General features: G+C 31.4%; 2 protein-coding genes across 2 annotated transcripts; both read left to right on the top strand.

Moving 5' to 3' along the window:
* Nucleotides 1–1,165: 1,165 nt before the first annotated feature.
* LOC124938951 (F-box protein CPR1-like) lies at nt 1,166–2,368 on the top strand. Its single transcript, XM_047479472.1, has one exon. The coding sequence runs from the start codon at nt 1,166–1,168 to the stop codon at nt 2,366–2,368; it is 1,203 nt and encodes a 400-aa protein (XP_047335428.1).
* Nucleotides 2,369–18,522: 16,154 nt separating this feature from the next.
* On the top strand, nt 18,523–19,737 carry LOC124938950 (F-box protein CPR1-like). The gene has a single exon (XM_047479471.1). It carries the CDS (start codon nt 18,523–18,525, stop codon nt 19,735–19,737), a length of 1,215 nt encoding a protein of 404 aa, XP_047335427.1.
* The last annotated feature ends 1,274 nt before the right edge of the window (nt 19,738–21,011 follow it).

Here is a 21,011-nt window from a genome sequence, read left to right as displayed (position 1 = left end):
ACTCCCAATTGACGCGATCATAAGCTTTTTTGATGTCTAACTTGACAAAAGCACATTTATCACCGCTTGAATGAACTGAGTCAATGCACTCATTGGCTATTAATACAACACAATATATTTGACGACCTTTGATGAACACCATTTGATTACTAGATATGACGGTCTCTAATACCTTTCTCAATCTGTTGGTCAAACATTTTGAGATAATATTATAGAAAGATGAAACGAGACTAATAGACCTAAACTTCTCCACATCAATAACCCTAGAGCTTTACGAATAAGACATATCAAATTTTAGAGTTCCAACTCTTGTCAAATGATGAAATCGATAAAAATGATCAATTGCTTCCATAAATCCCGTCTTAATAAAGGGAACACCTTCTTAAAAAAAGTGAAAGTAAACATGTCGCATCCCTACGCTTTATCACTTCTGCGTCCCTTAATGGTTTCCTCAACCACTTCTAACAAAACCGAGCCTCCAACATATCTTTTTACGCTAAACTAATTGAATAAAAAATAATATCATTCAATTAGGTGAAAATAAAAATAAAAATTGAAATTATAGGTTATTATTTTTTATAATTTTACTTAATTGTTTAGAATTTTTTTATTATATAAATATTATTTAAATCGTTAATTATTTATCTTTCAACTAAAATATTAATACTTTATTTTAATAAATTTAACTTTTAAATATAAAAAGACATTTTAATAATTAAACCAATTAAAATTTTAAATAATTTGATTTTTTATCTTTATAAAAAGAAACATTAAATAACCCGCAAGATGAATACCTTTTCTTTTATTTGAATCAAGAAAATGTTAATAGAAAATTAAATTATGATAATGAATAGAGTAAACATATTATTTTATTTAATAGGTGAACTATTGATCCTAAAGTTAATAAGTAAAAAATCTAGATTCAAAGTTAATAACTTAGTTAATTTTAAGTTAACTATTTATAAATAAATATTAATTAAACCTAACTTGTTTTTGAATAATTTTAATTTGAGAATTTGAAAGTTAAGTGCAACTTCTATAACCACCACTAAGATTCAAGAAAACCAAGATTGAAGAAACACTCCAACCTTCTTCTTTAATCAAAATTTCATACAAGCTGTTGTTCATCTTCTTCTTCTTCTTCTTCTGTCACTGTTAGTAAAAGATGTCGATTTTGCCGGATGATATTCGATACGAAATTCTTTCTCGATTGCCTGTCAAAAGTCTGCTCCGTTTTAGGATTATATCTCGATTCTGGCTTACCCTAATCGATAGCCCCAATTTCATCAAATCGCATCTGAAACAATCAGTTAAAACCAAGAACAACCTTAATCTCATCCTGGGTTGCGTCAGTCCCAGTCTCTTTAATTTTTCCAGACTCTGTCGCTTGGATTTAGATTCGGTCGAGGGTGATGGCATTCTTCAACCGGTAGAGATCAATGACAATCCCTTGAGGCATCATCTTTATAAGAACCTTATTTGGGGAACCTGCGATGGATTGCTCTGTTTATCAAATACCAAGGAAGCTATCCTTTTATGGAACCCATCAACCAGGATAACTGTAATTCATTCTAACATTCACCAAAATGATAGATCGATCTGCGTTATAGATAATATAGACATTGTAGTTTTATGGAATCCTTCAACGAAAAAGTCTATAGAACTGCCTTTCGCATCGATAGAGATCAAAGATGCACGACGCTTTGACAAATATAGAACATATGGATTCGGTTACGATAACACCAACGACGACTACAAAGTGGTGAGAGTTGTGGTTGTTCTGGATGTTGTCATAAATTACGAGGTTAAGGTTTATAGTTTAAGATCAAATTCGTGGCATACCGCAAATAAATTTCCTAACCAATATCCGGATTTGAGTGGAATTGGAAATTCTGTAGCTGGTGGAGCGATGCACTGGATCTCAATAGACGCGGATTTGAACAGATCCATTCTTGCATTTGATCTCGGGATGGAGACCTATAGAGTAATTCAACAGCCTGAATACCGTGATTGTGTATTCTATTCGTGCTTGGCTAGTTTTGAAGGATGTTTATCGTTAACTTGTCACTCTTTTTCGGGGAATGTGGATGTATGGTTGCTGAAACAATACGGTGGGGAGAATGAATATTGGTCGAGATTGATTACGTTGTCCTCGGAGCAAAATATTTCGGATACATTTAGCTATTTTTTGAGATGTATTGTTTATTCGAAAAACGGTAAGAAAGTACTTTTGGAGATGGGTACCTTTCTTGTTTGGTATAACTTAGAAACGAGATCACTTGGAGATATTAGGTTTCATTCTGAGGAAGATGCACTTGAAGCTTGTTTGGAAAGTCTAGTATCTGTTGGTGTTGCAGAAGCTGGATAACTAGGATCAAAGATGGAGATGGAAAATAGTAAAAGTAGTATTCATGCATTGGATATATGTTTTGCCTTTTTACTGCATAGTTGTAATTTTGAATTTAAAAGACTTTATTAGTAGGTTAGCTCATTTTTAGAACATTTACAAAACATATAACTCATCATATTAGATTTAGATATTAATACATCTCATGATTTCTCAAATTGCAATCTCAATTTTTATTTTTATTTAAAATAGAAAGTTTATTTGAAACAACTCTAATCTATGTATTCAGCCCAATAAAAAAAATTATGTTTTATTTTTTTACTATTTAATATGACATTATCACTTATTTTTTTTTAAAATTTCAATACAATTTTTGTTTATCTAATTATTAAAAATATGATAAAACTTATATTTATATACTTATTTTATCTAAAATTTTCTCCTTATATTTTGAAGTCCAACCTAATTTTTTTTAAGTCCACCTTAACTCTGAATCCGTCCTTGTAAGGATGTATAACAATACGACCAATTAGGAAGATAGTGTATATATGTTCCGTTCTATTAGATGATTTTTTACTATTATCCTTAGTCAATTAGGAAGATAGTGTATATATGTTCCGTTCTATTAGATGATTTTTTTACTATTATCCTTAGTCTGTTTAACCATTGTTTAACCATTCGCATGTATCATATTTAAAAAAATTGCTCTCGTAAAATATAAATAATAAATAAGTTAGTGATATTATATAAGAGACCCTCCTCTTCTAATTATGGAAAGACCACGGCTTTGGTAGGTTAATAGTAAATTTATTTATTTATTTATTTATTTGTGTCTAACATCATGTTAATAAACTTGTTAGACTTTGTTTGATATTTAATTGTATTTATTAGTGTTGGACCGATTGGGATGAAATCATGGCGGAGTCGAAATGGGATAAAAATATCATTCCATCCTATTTTCGATAACTATAGTTTAAACCAGAAAAAATGAGTTCATTCGAATTATCGCGAAATTAATTATAATTATTTGATAGGGATATAAAATATAAACTCAGTCCATTCTTATTTATTGTGACATACATCTATATATTTATAATTTTATGATCATAGAATATATAATAAAATAAGTAGTTTAAATACAATTTTGTTCGGTCAACAAACTAAAATTACTCATACGAATGGTTTTTTATGATTTCATTTTGTTATTTAATATTTTTACTTTTAGTATTTATAGTACTTTTTATATAATTTTAATTATTATAATTTTAATAATTAATGAAATTTTAATTTCATTTAAATGTCTATTAAAATAATGTTTTAATTATTTAATTATAATAATAATGTATTTAATTAGTTTAAATATTATTTGTTATTGTATAAAATAATAATAAAATTAAACTTATTATGACCAAGGGAGGCTTCTTAATACTCCAAGTGTCTAGAGCTCGATTGATTGCCATTGCATAGTTGTTGTTTGATTAAAGATTGGAAGTTATTAAATTAATATAAGTTTGTAGAAATTAAAATTTACTTATCTAATTTTAAAAAAAATTCATAATAATTTTAGACTAAGAACCAAAAATTTAAAATAATTGTTGTTTGATTAAGTATTTTAAATAAAATAAATATTTTAGATAAATATTATATTCATTTAATTCAAAATAATTAGAATAAGAAGCAAAATAAAATCAATTAAATACTTATTTGAGAAAAATTATTAATTATTCTTAAATTAATTAAAATTTATCCAAAAATAAATTAAATAATTTAGAAAAATACTATATTTATAAGAATCTCAAAATAATTATTGGGAAAAATGCCAATTTTGTTTATAAAGTTGAAGTGAAGTGTCAAATTTATTTATAAAGTTGTAAAATTCTATTTTTGTATATAAAGTTGTCAAAAAATATCAAAAATATTTAAGATAACCGAAAAAATCTAACGGGGTTAATATTTATCCACGTGTCATCCACCTAATATATATATATATATTTCTTAAAATTATTTTTCTTTTTTTCATTTCAAACAAACCCTTTCTCTTTTTTTTACAGACCTAACCCCATCCTCACTTCACTAGAGGGCCTTTACCGACCTCTTCATCAGAAACCGCCCGTCGACTCCCTCGTCACCAGCAGTTGTCTTCGCCGCCCGATTCATTAGCAGTCGCCATCGAGCAGAACAGAGTACATGAATAAGGTACTTATGGGTATTTAACGCCCCGATATTTCAATCGACATGACTGTCAAACTTAATTGTATGATACTCGAATTCTCGTTTGGGTTTTTGAAGACGATGGTGATTTGTAGAGTGGAGGAGAGAAGATTCAACGGTGGAGAAGGCAATGACGAGAGGTTGAAGGTGAAGACAGTGGCATCTTGAATGATGAATTGTGGTTTTTGGGATGGGCGAAACGTATGATGAGTAAGATGGATATGATGATTAGATTGAAGATGATTAGAACAATGAGATGAGTAAGATGGATATGATGATTAGATTGAAGATGATTAGAACAATGAGCTTGGTTTTGCGTTTTGTAGTATTGGGTTCAGTATCGCAGTGCATTGATCATCTTCATATTTTTCCAAGTCCAGTCAAATGGAATGTGTAATTTGCAGTATTGGGCGGTGATGGAGGTTGTTGGTGAAGAGGTCGGATGCTAGAGAATGGAGGTTAGGTATGTAAAAAAAAGGATTTGTTTGAAATGAAAAAAGAAAATAGTTTTAAAAATATATATATAATAGGTGGATTATCTGTGGATGCCACGTGGATACAAATCTAACGTCGTTAAATGACTTCCGTTATTTTAAATAATTTTGACACCTTTTGACAACTTTATATACAAAAATAGAATTTTACAACTTTATAAATAAAATTAGCATTCTTCCCAATAATTATTTATAAAGCCCTAAAACACCTAAATTAATAAATCAAATAAGAAAACTTAAATTTTATGCCTATTAATTAATTTTTGTGTATTTTGCAGGTTTAAAAAAAATAAAAATAAAAAAGAAGAGGCCAAACTAGGCCTAAGCCGTTCTGCCTAAATCAAACCGGCCTAATGCCCGAACTAATTAATGCGCAGTACTAAGCAAACCGAAGGTATAACACCTAAGGCCCAGATCGCCCAACGCTAAAAAAACGCGACGCCTAGCCCAAAATGACGTTGTTTCAGGCTTACCCATCACTATGATACATAACCATAAGCATGAAATACCGACGTTTCACTTGTGGCCAACTTCGTTGAATAATAATGTAGACAAGCTCCATCTCCATCATTATTCAACCAAAACAGAAAGTTGAAGAATATTAATTATTAAAATAATCTGATCATTTCCCTTGCGACCATAACCAGAATTATGCCCTATGTAAATAGAATTCAGCTACCTAACTTGAAAGTCATTAATGAATTTTGTTCGAAATTCAACCGAATCAAACCAACAACCGACCTTAGTTGACTTAGGGGTGATCATAATTTGGGTTTACTCAAACCCAAACCCAAAATATTAATTTGGGTTGGTTAATATGAGTTAGGTTGAGTATGGGTTGAGTTGAGTATGGGTTGAGTTGAGTATGGGTTGTGTTTAATTTGGGTTGGGTTAGGGTTACCTAAATTATATAAATTTAATTTAATTCTCTATTATTAATCCAATTTAAACTAATCATCTTCCAACTTTAAGTCGAACACGTTTTTCACATTTTAACACGTTTTCACGTTTTTGGCATGTTTAACACGTTTTTGACATGTTTAACACGTTTTTGTATTTTTAATACGTTTAACGTGTTTTTGACAAGTTTAACACGTATTTTTACGTTTTTGGCACGTTTAACACGTTTTTAACATATATAATACATTAGCATTAACATGTTTTTGATAAGTTTAACACCGTTTTCACGTTTTTGGCACGTTTAACACGTTTTCACACGTTTGACACGTTTTTTACATGTTTAACACGTTTTTGGTATGTTTAACACGTTTTTGATATATTTGACACGTTTTTCACACGTTAACATGTTTTTCACGTTTTTGGCATGTTTAACACGTTTTTGATATTTTGACACGTTTTTCACATGTTAACATGTTTTTCACATTTTTGACACGTTTAACACGTTTTTGGCTCATTTACCACATTTTTAGCACATTTAACACGTTTTGGTTTGTTTAACACGTTATTCATGTTTTTGACACGTTTTCACATTTTTGACATGTTTAACACATTTTTGACATTTTAACACGTTTAACATATTTTTGCATATTTAACATATTTTTGACATGTTTAACATGTTTTTTGCACGTTAACACGTTTTGACAAGTTTTATCATGTTTTTGTCACGTTTAACACGTTTTTGGCATGTTTAACACGTTTTCACATTTTGGCACGTCAAATGTGTGAAAAACGTATTAAATATGTAAAAATGTGAGAAATATGTTAAACGTGTTAAAATATGCCAAAACGTGAAAAACATGGGAAAACGTGTCCAAACGTGTTAAACGTGCCAAAAACGTGAAAAATGTGTGAAAACATGTCAAATGTGTCAAAAATGTGTCCAAACGTGTTAAACGTGCCAAAAACGTGTCAAAATGTGTCATAATCGTGAAAAATGTGTCAAAAGTGTCAAAAACGTGTTAAACATGTTAAAACATGAAAATAGTGTTCAACATGTCAAAATGTGTTAAACGTGCCAAAAATATGTTAAACGTTCAAAAACATGTTAAACATGTGAAAGACGTATTAAACATGTCGAAAATGTGTCAAAACGTGTTAAACGTGTCAAAATGTGTTAAACGTGTCAAAATGTGTTAAACGTGCCAAAAACGTGAAAACCATGTAAAACGTGTTAAACGTGGCAAAAATGTGAAAAACATGTTAAATGTGTCAAAACGTGTTAAACGGGCCAAAAATGTGTCAAAATATGTTAAATGTGTCATAATCGTGAAAACGTGTCAAAAACGTGTTAAACGTATTAAACATGCCAAAAACATGAAAAACGTGTTCAACTTATCAAAAATGTGTTAAACGTGCCAAAAACATATCAAAAACGTGTTAAACATGTGAAAAACGTATTAAACATGTAAAAAACGTGAAAAACGTGTTAAACATCAAAACGTGTCAAAAACGTGAAAATGTAGAAAACGTGTTAAACATGTCAAAAATATGTTAAACGAATAAAAATGTGTAAAATGAGTCAAATACATGTTAAATGAAAAAATAAAAATAAAATAATTTGGGTTACCAAACCCATACTCAACCCAACCCATACCCAACCCATATTAGTAAATAATATGGGTTGAATTATGGGTTGGGTAAATTTAGTTTGGGTTGAATATGAGTTGAGTAATACGGGTTGAGTTTACCTGTTTGCTCACCCCTAAGTTGACTATAAAAGGGATCTCCCGGCCAAGACTAAAGACAATGAACCAACCTCAAGTCACAAACAAGCTCCTTAAAAAAGTCCGCCATTAAAATATTAAAGTTTTTTTGTAAAAACTTTGTAAAAAGCTTTTAACTCAGTTCAATTTATCCAAAATTTTCAATAAGAGTTAAGAGTGTTTTCTCTCACTTGTAACTTATCTTTTATGTTGTAATTAATGTAATAAATCAAAGTTGAAATTTACCCATCTAAATTCATATGATCTTAAAATCATACATGATATTTTCATTTTTTATTCGAATTTGATCGTAAGATCATTTTGGAACTTTCGGTCGAAACCAAACCAATTTGAATTAATCAAGCTAAATCAGAAAACTCAATTTTAAATTAAAATTTTCAAAATCAGGTTTCAAGTTCAAGACTGTGATCCAAAACATTTGACATGATGTTAGAAGTATTTTCCATCCAATCTAGGCAAATGATGCATGTTTTCCCGAATTTAAAATTTTCAAATAAAGTTCTAGATTTCAAATTAAAAAATGGCTTAAGAGAATTGCCAGTTATGGTTTAAGGTGTTATTTTGGTTATAATGAACCTAACAGAGCTTTTGGTAAACTCAGAATTCAAGCTTAAAGCCTTAAATAAAAAAAAAATGAAAATTTCCTAATAAAAAATAATGTTTTCTATCGAGGCTTCATTGAGGTCTTAATCGGTTGAATGATTATTCTGGAGTCCTCCCAGTAAGTTCTTAACGGGGGACAAGGCTCCCCCTGTTCTTAGAATTGCGATCAGAGTCTTATAACCTATCGTCTTGGTGTGGTTCAACCACATTGATTGAAGTCAAACCAGCTTGACTCGGCCCTAGCTGCATGACAAGACAACCCAACCCAACCCAACCCAACCCAACCCAATCCAACCCAACCCAACCCAACCCAACCCAACCCAACCCAACCCAACCCAACCCAACCCAACCCAACCCAACCCAACCCAACCCAACCCAACCCAACCCAACCCAACCCGCTCTTGAACCGACAGTCCACTTGTCGCTCAGTCCAATATGCTTATTGTTTTGATTTTTTTAATCTTAAATGTTTTTTAACATTTAGAGGTACTAAACTATTTTTATAAAATTCTAAAAAATAGTAAACGGTTTTCAGCAAAATAACTTTTTAAATATAACTTTTTAAAATTTATATTTTGAGGCACCACTCTTTCTAAATAATAGGTATGGACATTTATTTAATGTTAAGAATTTAAAATGTCAGATCTAAATATGTCTAAAATTTGGAAAATTAATTGAAAAATAAAACGTAAAAAGTCTAATTTTCTTAAAAAGCCAAAATTTCTAGACTGTTTTTAACAAGCATGGATCACATATCGCGAAAGTCTTTTTTTTGTGTCACCAACCATTCAACTAAAAATAATGTCTGAAATTATATATATACACGTAAAATATATTTTTGTTTTTTAAAATCAGGCATCGGTTCTACAATTAAAAGGTTAATTATTTAAAATTTAATTAAATTTCTTAAATTAATTTTTCATAAATTCACCATTCCGGTCTTTAATCTCTTTTTTGAGATCCGGGAAGAGAAGAGAGTAAGTATTTGATTATTAATGATTAACCTAAAAATTATTAATTATTTAATTATAATCAAAAGAACAATGGTCAATTTAACGGAAACAGTTAAAATTGGGAATGAGAACATTAACGCCAAGCTGATTGGTTTGAGAAGAAATGAGGGCTGAAATTTGTGATGAAAGGAATGTCGGTTTTTGGTTTGACGAGGAGGTACTCCCGAGACCCGAAGAAACTTCTGCATCACCCGTGCTTCTAGTAGATTATGTTGGCTTTGACTATTGAATCTTTCTAAAAACAGCTATGAAGATATGAAACTCTGGAAAATAGATATTTGCAAAAGTGGAAAAAGTCTTAAGAATCTTAAGTGTTGTATATTCAATCTTTACAAATCACCCTTATATAGGAGTAATTAGCCTAGAAACCCTAAATTACTTATACATATAGGCCCAAACCCATTAATAATTAAATAAGCTCTAATTGTATAAAAGACAATAAAAGCCTACAACTTTCAATTTTCTGACAATCAATGCTTAAACTCACAATCTCCCCCGTAAGCTTGATTTGGTTCGAGATTCTTCAAGTCGAGCAGCTCTCGCATATTTGCAAATTTGACTCTTGCTAGTGACTTAGTGAGAATGTTTGCACGCTGCTCTTTAGTTCCTACGAACTCTACAACGATTTGTCGGTTCTCGACGCATTCACGGATGAAGTGGAACCAAGTGTCGATGTGTTTGCTACGTCTATGAAACACCGGATTCTTCATTAATTCTATTGCGGATTTGTTGTCGACATAAAGGGTTACCGACCTCGACTCGCATCCGAGCACCTCGCTCAAAAAGTTTCTCAGTCAAAGTCCTTGACACGATGCTGCAGTAGCTGCCATAAACTCCGCCTCACATGAAGATAAAACAACAGTTTGTTGCTTTTGAGATTTCCAGGTGATCAAATTCCCGTTGAGATAAAACACCATCCCTCGAGTACTTTTTTATCGTCTGTGTCACCGGTTAGGTCGATGTTGGTTTTACCAACGAGTTCTTCAACTTCTCGTCCTCTTCTTAACTAAATCCCATAACTCGTTGTTCCCTTCACGTAACGAAAAATGTGTTTTACTGCCTGTTGGTGTAGAGTGGTAGGCTTCTCTATGTATCGACTCACTATGTCAATTGCATAAGAGATATCGAGTCGAGTGTGTGTCAAGTACCTGAGACACTCGATGATACGCCTATACTCCTTCGGATAAACTAAGCTTCCTTCCACATCCTTTCTAAGCTGCAACTTTGATTCCGTAGGATACTTTCTCGAGTTAAAATCCTCCATTACAAACTGTTTTAACACCTTCTTCGCATAAACTGTTTTTTGAACTCCTCAACACCCTTGACGCTTGATCCTATCACAATCAAGTCGTCGACGTATACGCCAACAATGAGTACTTCTTCTCCATGATTTTTTGTGTACACAGCCTGCTCTTGAGAACACTTCACGAAGCCGAGACTCATCATTCTCTTGTTGAGGCAAGTGTTCCACGACCTTTGGTGCTTGACGTAGTCCGTAGAGAGCCTTGTATAACTTGTACACCTTCTGCTCTTTATTCTTGATGATGAATCCTTCAGGTTGAGCGACATAGATTTCTTCTTCGATGTCACCATTGAGAAATGTTGATCTTACATCGAGCTGGTGAATCTCCCATCCACGGCGAGCTGCGATGACAAGAATTAGCCTAGCTGTGTCAAGTTTCTCCACCGGTGCAAATGTCTCCTCAAAGTCAACGCCTTGCTTCTGCACATAGCCTTTCTCTACCAATCTCTCTTTGTGCTTGAGGATGTTGCCTTCGCTGTCTCTTTTCAACTTGTAAACCCACTTTAACCTGATGGTCTTGTGACCGGGTGGTTAGTCGGTGAGCTCCCATGTCTTGTTCTTTCTGATAGACTCGAACTCTTTGTTCATGGCCTCATTCCACGACTCTTCGACTACCGCTTTGTGATATGTTATTGGTTCGTCAGTGGTGAGAAACAACAATTCATCAAGTTCCATGTCTATTAGTGGTGCCTCCACATAGACATCTCGTAGGATTCCGAACTTCATGTAATTTTGTACGAGCTTGTTGTTGTCGTTGCACCACTCCCACTTCTTCTCCTCCTCGAATATGACATCTCTGCTCATATAGATTTTCCCGCAAGATGGATTAATTATGAAACTTGTGCACCTTGCTTCCGTCTTCAAAATTCACAATTCCGGTAATTTTCTCGTCGAGCTCATTGAGCTTCTCTCGATAGCCCGTCATATGGTTGCTTGCTCCATTGTCAAGGTACCACACATCGGTGTGATTACACTAATCGCCACTTGTATCATCATCTTCAGGAAAAGCTTTTATCACTACCTCAGCAAACATTAATGTTGGCTCCTCGTCATAGAAGCTAGTGAGTTTGCCTCATCGTCAGACCCTTTGTTAGAACAGTTAGACGCGTAGTGCCCATAATTTTGACAAGCGTAACACTTCACTGTTCTCTTGTCTTTGCGGGGCTTGGTGTCTTCTTGTCGAGGTGAGCTTTCGCACGACCTTGCCCTTTTCCACGACCTCGGTTATCTCCACCGTTGTCGTTGCGACTCGACGATCCAGAAGAAAAAATGGCTTCTCTGTTTTTCTTCATTTGTGACATCCATTCATCATGCGTGAGCAATATGTGCTCCTCCTCTTTGTCTCCGTAGCCGCGAAGTCTCTCCTCGTGGACTTTGAGACGATCGACGATCTCCTTAACGGTCATATTCCTAAGGTCACCAAATTGCTCGATCCCTATAACGATCTGCATGTATGTTTGTGGTAAGGCTCTAAGGAACTTCTTGAGGACGGTGATCTCCTCCACCTTCTCTCCTAGCGAGAGGATACTAGACACGATGGATGTCAATTTCATGGAGAAATCATCCACCGATTCCCTATTCTTCATGCGAATTGCCTCGAATTGTGTCTTTAAAGTTTGCACTTTTACCTTTTTGACTCTCTCCACTCCAACATGCATTTTCTTTAATGTTTCCCACGCTAGCTTGGTAGAATCCTTCTCAGCCACCATGAGAAGGACGTCCTCAGGGAGTGCTTGATAGATGGCGGCGAGAGTCATTCTATCATTCCGTTCGTCGACCTCGTCGAGCATCACGGTTTCCCACACTCCTTGTGTTTGTAAGTTTACCCGCATCTTCAATGCCCACACCGAGTAGTTACTCTTCGTGAGTAACGGATAGGAGAGCGTCACGTTCCCTTCTCTTCCAATCTTCATTGACGCCACATCTCTAGTTAATCTTGTCGACGACATGTTCTTCAACCTAGATTTGATACCAAATGTTGGATTTGACTATTGGATCTTGTAAAAACAGCTATGAAGATATGAAACTCTGGAAAATATATATTTACTAAAGAAGAAAAAGTCTTGAGAATTTTAAGTGTTGTATATTCAACCTTTACAAATAATTCTTATAAATGAGTAAATAGCCTAGAAACTATAAATTATTTATACATACAGGCCCAGACCCATTAATAATTAACTAAGCCCTAATTGTATAAAAGACATTAAAGACCTATAACTTTTAATTATCTGACAATCAATGCTTAAACTCACAAAAACCGAGTATAGATCTTCAAGAAAAATTAGCAAACCAAAGTAGGATTCAAATGTAAAAAAGTTGGAAATAAAGATAATAGTAGCAAAAATAAAGACAAAAGAAAAGAAATTGTTACATTGGTCAGCCAATTATTTGGGTTTCATGACTGGTTCCATCACTGCGTTAAGCATGAGAAACGATGTTTAGATTATTATTTTATCATTCTTAGTCTGATTGAATACTCTCTTGTCTCTGTTTTGATGCTTAATTAAGAGGTTTGAGTTTTGGATATTATGTTGTTGGTTTGCTGCTATGGTAAGAATGAGATCATGATGATATGGGGTTTTGGACATTATTCTTATGAATGAATGTATTTGTAGCTGTAAAATAACTGATCACATTTTTAGAGTTTGAAAGTGTCCATATGTTCTTTTGTATGTGAGACTTATTTATGACCTTCAATGAAAAATTATTTGATTATTGTGTTTCATTCTTATTCTTGTTGAATGCTCTTATGTGTCTGTTGATGCTTAATTAAAGGATCGAGTTTTTGGATGTTATGATGTGGTTTTTTTTGTTGAATGAGAAAGACCAAGTAGATGACCTGCTTTGGGACTGTTTTATGACTACAATGGTTATATGATTATTTGATGATTTTCAAATGAAGTGTTGTTTGCATGATTGAACACAACAACTTTCACATACTATCCGCCTTTTATGCCATGATGGCATTGCCATGATGGCATTGCCATGATGGCATTGCCATGATGGCATTGCCATGATGGCATTGCCATGATGGCATTGCCATCACGCTAGCAAATCGTTTTGTCTAATCTCTCCTTGATATAGTCCATGCCCCTTCATATCTTCCCAAAAATAAAATAAAAACATGCCTTGAACCCGAGAACTTCAATACCAAGCAACACCTTAAAACTTCCGAGCCAAAGCTACAAACAGGGTTTAAAGCCTTGTTTGCTTCTTTTAATCTATCATACTTTGTTCAATTTTATTTTGAGACCTTTTAATAAATTCTAAAAAATAAAATGTGGAATAAATATTTTCCAACAAAAATATAAAATAATAATGGCTTAAGGCCTAGTTTGGAATCTATTTATTTTTCCTAACTTTGATATATCTCCTTCTTTTCAAGTACTATTGAGATCACGCCTTCATCTATAAGTATTCATCTCGATTTTATCTATTTATTTTCTCGTACCATGACAATAACATAGACGCATGTCCTAGGAATAGATTGATAATATTTGAATTTATCCTTAAACGCATGTACTAGGGTGGATTACATAAATGAAGTGTAAAAGAAATATTTTGTATAAAATGACCAATAGTTTATAATAAAGATCATCATTCGATGAGCATAAGAGACATATCGCTATTGTCCTTTCTCACGTGTAACCAAGCCCCGAACCTTGATCAGAATCTCTTTTATTTGCGTTCGATAACGCACAAATATTTTTTTTCCCGATTTCTTAACGAGTAAATTTTGTGGTGACTCTAAAAAGTCAAAGCTAGTCTAATCGATATCATTAAATCATGTTTCGGTTCCTCACCACATTTATACGAGATGACTTTTGAGAAAGTCGTACTCTCATTTCATTTTACGAGGTTCGAGAGGAAGGTAAATTGTGAGATTTAATGAAATTGACATTAAACTAGACTCTAGTTTAGCCTATCATTTTAATACCTTATCCCACTCGAAATTTGAAAGGATGGTAAGTTATGAAGTGAAAACTATCGAGTCGAATAAACACTTTAAGATGTCGACCGTTTATAGACGTTGTAGGAACTAAAAACAAAACAAATTAATAATAGAAATTCAAGTATATATATATATATATATATATATATATATATATATATATATATATATATATATATAATAATTTTATTTTATTCCAAATTTTAAAAGACTAACATGCCTTCAGTTTCAAATCATCCTCTTAATAATAAAAATATCTCTTCTAACGATTAATTAATTTAATAAGAGTAAAAACTCCACTAAGCTAATCAAAGTGACAAAAATAATTTCTAAACTATCCAATGTAATAATTGGAGCCTTGATTGGCGGATGAAACGAGGTGCGTCTGGTGGTAAAGTATAGTTTATCACGGCTGCATTTAGGAGTTATCTTTCCCTCTTCTTTTAGCCGGCGGGGAATTCAAATCCATTTAGATTTCTCACTTGAAACACCTTCAAATGAAGTAAAAGTAATGACATTGCTGTATATTATAGTTTCTTATATTAAAAAATAAATAAAAAACAATAAAGAATAAATGGGAAACTTAATTGTTTTTGTCAAAACAAATCAACAAGATGGAGTCAATTTGATAAAACTTTGATAAAAACATATTATAATAAAATTATCATATTGTTTCGTGTAAGGAGAATGATGAGGAATATTTTGGAGATTAGGATTGAATTCATTCCATCTATCTTGGTGTGTCATTGGGTGCGATCTAAGGTTACCACCAAAATAAAATGTAAGTTATGTAGATGAAAAATAAAATAAGAAGGTCATCTAGTCCTCGTTAATGGTGGGTATGTCCATGATATATTTATTCATTCCAATCCTAATTGAGAGGATTCATAGCATAAATTGCTTCATCTCCTGATAAGACAAAACATAAGGGTTAACAAGAGAGACCATGTAAGAGAAAGACTGGACTTTGGTGTCCCATCCAATTCTATTGATTCTAAAATCCTCAGTAATGAAGTTGCTTCAATCTCTGAAACTAACAATGGAGATGCATAAGGAATATTTAACTTGGATTTTCCTAATTTTGAAAATTTTGGTCTTGATGGTGATATGCTTGATTTAGATATGGATACTTATTTCTAGTTGAACCTGAGTCACATTCAGAGTAAAATCATAAAACATAACTAATCAGCAATATATTTTCATTATAAACCTTTGTTCATCATTATAGTTCTTATATTTGGATAAGAGAAATGACAGGGGAATGAGAGTAAATAACGTAACATTATTGACTGGATAAAGGAAAAACTGTGAGAGGGAGATTTTTTTTAAAAAAAAATTCCAACTAATTAAACTGCGCCATAACTAATCATTAGTAAGAATCTCACCCCTTGAGCTTGTGTTTGATGTTATCTAAGGCTATTCATTCTTCTGATTATAGTTTAGGATTCCAAGTAATTTTATTGACATTATTTGTGTGTCATTTTCATACTTTAAACTCATTAACTTTGAATAGTTTCTTGGGACAAATTATTATTTTGATTTCATGAAATAGTGTTTAATTTAATTTTTTATGTATTTGTTTTGTTAGTAAAATTAGGAATTTTATAGTTGAGAAAATATATTGGGAGTAAATTATTACATGTTTGAGACTTTTTGAGGTTTGAGTATAATTTTTATATACTAACTTCTTTTAGAATTCTTTTTACATTCATCATTGAACCTGTCATCTTTTTTTAGAACCAAACAATGTGTGTAGTGTCATTATAACAACTAGATGTTTCTTTACCCCATCTTTTCAAAATCAAAACACCTCATTTTCTCTCTTTCTATCCTATTTCTTTAAAATCAAATTTATAAAGAGTCCTCTATTCCAACCAACTAAGATTGAAGTCTCTGAAAACTCAATCAAAAATGCTAAGAAGAATAGGAGAAGAGAAAGAGACTAGAAGTTTTCAAAGATTGGATTTGATTGGAGTATCTTGGTACTACTTAGTTTCCTTTGTTGGCTGAGAAGTTGATCTATGCAGGGGTTGTATTAGATTTAAGCCTATTATTTTTTTAATTACCTTTTTTATTTTATTTTTATAATAGACAAGTCATTTAGTAGTTTTTAAATTAATTATGTATATTTTGCAATGGGTTTCATTATCCAAAATACATTTTAAAAAAAATTACATTAAGTTCAAACTCTTTTATATTTATTTGTTGTTTAAAGATTAATTTTATTTGAAATTGTTTAAATTTATTGATGAAATAACTCTAAGTTTATTTTCATTAGGTTTTAAAATATCGATCGGCTCGCGAAACAGGTGAATGGTCATTTCAGATTCTGACTTCAATACGAGTACTTTTTGAATCGATTAAACTTTTGTCGGACCGTATGGTTCGTCAGATAATATGACACCGAAATTTACGACCCAAAAGGTTAGTTCTCGACGGCAAAACAACTCCTAAAATCCAGTATCCAAGTTATTGCATTTTTTTTGTTGAATGAACTATATCAAATAACTATATTTATTTGTAATGGACTTAAACACGAACCAATATAGAAAACATTTACATAGAAACTACATAATTAAAGGTCCAGTTTGGCATCATCTAGTATCCACTTTATTACATATCTTTTGAATGGTAAGCTATTTCCTCTAACATATTATAATTTATAATATAAATTTAATTGTAGATCGAAGATGGGTAATTGATTGGGTTAGGTATGATATTGAGGGAATGTAAATGAATTAATTAGTTTAATAATATTGTATAAATATAAATTACCATTTTTATAGAATAATTATTGAGTGGTAAGTGAAATAATTATTCAATAAACATCCAAAAACTAGTGTGTACCTTGATTGTATTATTTTTTATTTTACTATTTTGTGATATATTTTTTTTAATTTTATTTTGTAATGTTATGTTTTGTCGTTATTGTGAATCCTTATTATATTTTAAAGTAATTGACTATTTAAAAAAAATTAAGACAATTACTGCAATACAAATATACAATTGCTAATTATTGTGACACTAAATTATGTGCCGACACACTTTCTTATTGACACTGTATTGTGAATTCATTAGTCAAGTAAACTAAAACTTATTTAAAAAAAATTGAGATGCAATCAACTCCTTCGTCATACAAAGATTGGACTGGTACAAATCGAAATTAAAATTGCTCTTATACTATTTGTTTTTAACATCATTTTATTCGATGGACGAATAAAAACAATTTTAGATCCGATAATTTAATTTTGTGATTAACTTCAATTTGAATTATGGGGTTATTATTATTTTTTGTAATTTTACTCAATTATTTAAAAAATTTTAATTATATAAATATCATTTTAATCATTAATTTATTTATCTTTCAACTAAACATTTAATACTTTATTTTTATTAAATTTAACTTTTAAATATAAAAATACATTTTAATAATTAAACCAACTAAAATTTCAAATAATTTAATTTTTTATCTTTATAAAAAAAAAACATTAAATAACCCGGAACAAACAAACTATCCAAGATGAATACCTTTTCTTTTATTTGATTCCAGAAAATGTTAATAGAAAATTAAATAATGATAATGAAAGAGCATATTTATTATTTTATTTAATAGGTGAACTATTCATCCCGAAATTAATAAGTAAAAAATCTTGATTCAAAGTTAATAACTTAGTTAATCATAAGTTAACTATTATAATTACTAAGTAATTATGTCAAATAAATAATTAAACCTAACTTGTTTTTAAATAATTTTAATTTGAGAATTTGAAAATTAAGTGCAACTTCTATAACTGCCACTCACTCAGATTCAAGAAAACCAAGATTGAAGAAACACTCCAACCTTCATATTTAATCAAAATTTCATACAAGCTGTTGTTCATCTTCTTCTTCTTCTACTGTCACTGTTAGTAAAAGATGTCGATTTTGCCGGATGATATTCGATACGAAATTCTTTCTCGATTGCCTGTCAAAACTCTGCTCCGTTTTAGGGTTATATCTCGATTATGGCTTACCATAATTGGTAGCCCCAATTTCATCAAATGGCATCTGAAACAATCAGTTAAAACCAAGAACAACCTTAATCTCATCATGAGTTACTACAGACCCGGTCTCTCTGTTTTTTCCAGACTCTGTCGCTTGGATTTAGATTCGATCGAGGCCCTCGAGGGTGATGGCATTCTTCAACTGGTAGAGATCAATGACAATCCCTTGAGGCATCATCGTTATAAGAACCGTATTTGGGGAACCTGCGATGGATTGCTCTGTATATCAAATACCAAGCAAGCTATCCTTTCATGGAACCCATCAACGAGGATAGTTGGAGGACCCGTAAATCATTCTAACCAAAATTATTGCGTTAGAGATTATATAGACATTGTAGTTTTATGGAATCCTTCAACGAAAAAGTCTATAGAACTGCCTTTTGCATTGATAGAGATTAAAAATGCGCGACACCGTCACCTATATAGAACTTATGGATTCGGTTACGATAACACCAATGACGACTACAAAGTGGTGAGAGTTGTGGTTGATCAGGATATTGTCTTAAATTACGAGGTTAAGGTTTATAGTTTAAGATCAAATTCATGGCATACGGCAGATAAATTTCCTAACCAAGATCCGAATTTAATTGGAATTCGAAATTCCGTAGCTGGTGGAGCGATGCACTGGATCTCGGTAGACGCAGATTTTAACAGTTCCATTATTGCATTTGATCTCGGGTTGGAGACATATAGAGTAATTCAACTTCCTGTGTGCCGTGACCTTGATTTCTATACGTACTTGACTAGTTTCGGAGGATGTTTATCTTTAACTTGTCACCATTATTCGGGGCATGTGGATATATGGTTACTGAAACAATACGGTGAGGCGAATGAATCTTGGTCTAGATTCATTACATTGGCGGAGCAAAATATTCCGGATATTTCTGACTATTTTGTGAGATGTATTGCTTATTCCAAAAATGGTAAGAAAGTACTTTTGGAGATGGGTCTTAATCTTGTTTGGTATAACTTAGAAAAGGGGTCACTTGTAGATTTTATGATAATTCATTATGCGGAAGATTCACTTGAAGATATAGAGTGTTGTTTGGAAAGTCTAGTATCTGTTGATGTTGCAGAAGCTGGTTAACTAAGATCAAAGGTGGAGATGGTAAAAAGTAAAAGTAGAGTTCATGCATTAATTGGTATTATATGTTTTGCTTTATAACTACTGCATTAGATTTCATTGTAGTTTTGAATTAGAAATACTTGGTTAGTATTGGCACATTTAAAACATATATCTCATCATATTAGATTTAGACATTAATACATCTCATGATTTCTCTAATTGCAATTTCACTTTTTTATTTTCATTTTCATTTGGGTAAGTATTTTTTCCTCTACAAGTTATATTGTGATTTGAATTGTGGAATTAGACCATTATAAAACATCATAAAATAATCCATTTGAAGTGGGTTATGAAGGGGAATAGGAAGAGGTTAGATTTTAATTTTTAATAATATTTTTATCTGTAATTAATATTTTTTTTCAATATCTATCTCAAACAGGGTATATAAAACAGTAAGTTTATTTGAAATGATAACAAATTTATTCTAAAATAATATTAATTAAAAATACAATAATAAATAATAAATAATAAATAATAAATAATGCTAAACCAAATCAAAAATTAAAATTATCATTAGAATTCTAATTCTAATCCCACAAAATTATTATTTCAAATTTAGATTCTTATATTTGAAAATTAACACAATTCTAAATTTTATTTTAATATATATATATATAATTTTATTTTAATATATATTATCTTTATTATTTATTTTAAAATGATTTATTTAATAAAATATCGTTTAAACACAACGATAAAAGCATAAAATTTAAAAGTTAGGTAAAAATTGAATACATTAAAATAATTAATTGACTCGAATATTTTTAAGAAAAACAATAAAATCCACACGAATCCACAAGTTTTTCGGATCTAATCCGACATCGTCATGATAAGGACATTGTAAATAATTCTTATCGGTTTACTTTCGTTGTTAAAAGTTTTTCGATTTTTTCCAATCAGATAATTAACTAGAAAATTATAAGGACAAAGACCCGTATTCTAAGTCTCTCATTTTTAATCGCCCAAATTTATGTCTCTCAATAGTCACTAACGATTTTCGACATAACACATTGTATTCTAGTCAAATTTCACAAAAGTCTCCATATATTTGCAACAACGTAACAATGTAAAAGTATATAAGAAATCCCAACCTCTTTGTAACACACACGACTCATAATGATCATGCATTTTTTCGTCAGACAATTCGCGAATATTATTTATATCGTATTAAAAAAATTTCTAAATATAAAGAATAAATAAATAAGATATTATATAAGAGACTTTCTTCTAATCCC

The sequence above is a fragment of the Impatiens glandulifera genome, chromosome 5, assembly GCF_907164915.1.
Source record: "Impatiens glandulifera chromosome 5, dImpGla2.1, whole genome shotgun sequence".
Taxonomy (NCBI): domain Eukaryota; kingdom Viridiplantae; phylum Streptophyta; class Magnoliopsida; order Ericales; family Balsaminaceae; genus Impatiens; species Impatiens glandulifera.
Note: the sequence above shows the minus strand (reverse complement) of the source record. Positions and strands in the feature narration are given on the sequence as shown.

Coding starts and splice junctions, on each gene's coding strand:
- LOC124938951 (XM_047479472.1), top strand. CDS start 1,166: ATGTCGATTTTGCCGGATGATATTCGATACGAAATTCTTTCTCGATTG.
- LOC124938950 (XM_047479471.1), top strand. CDS start 18,523: ATGTCGATTTTGCCGGATGATATTCGATACGAAATTCTTTCTCGATTG.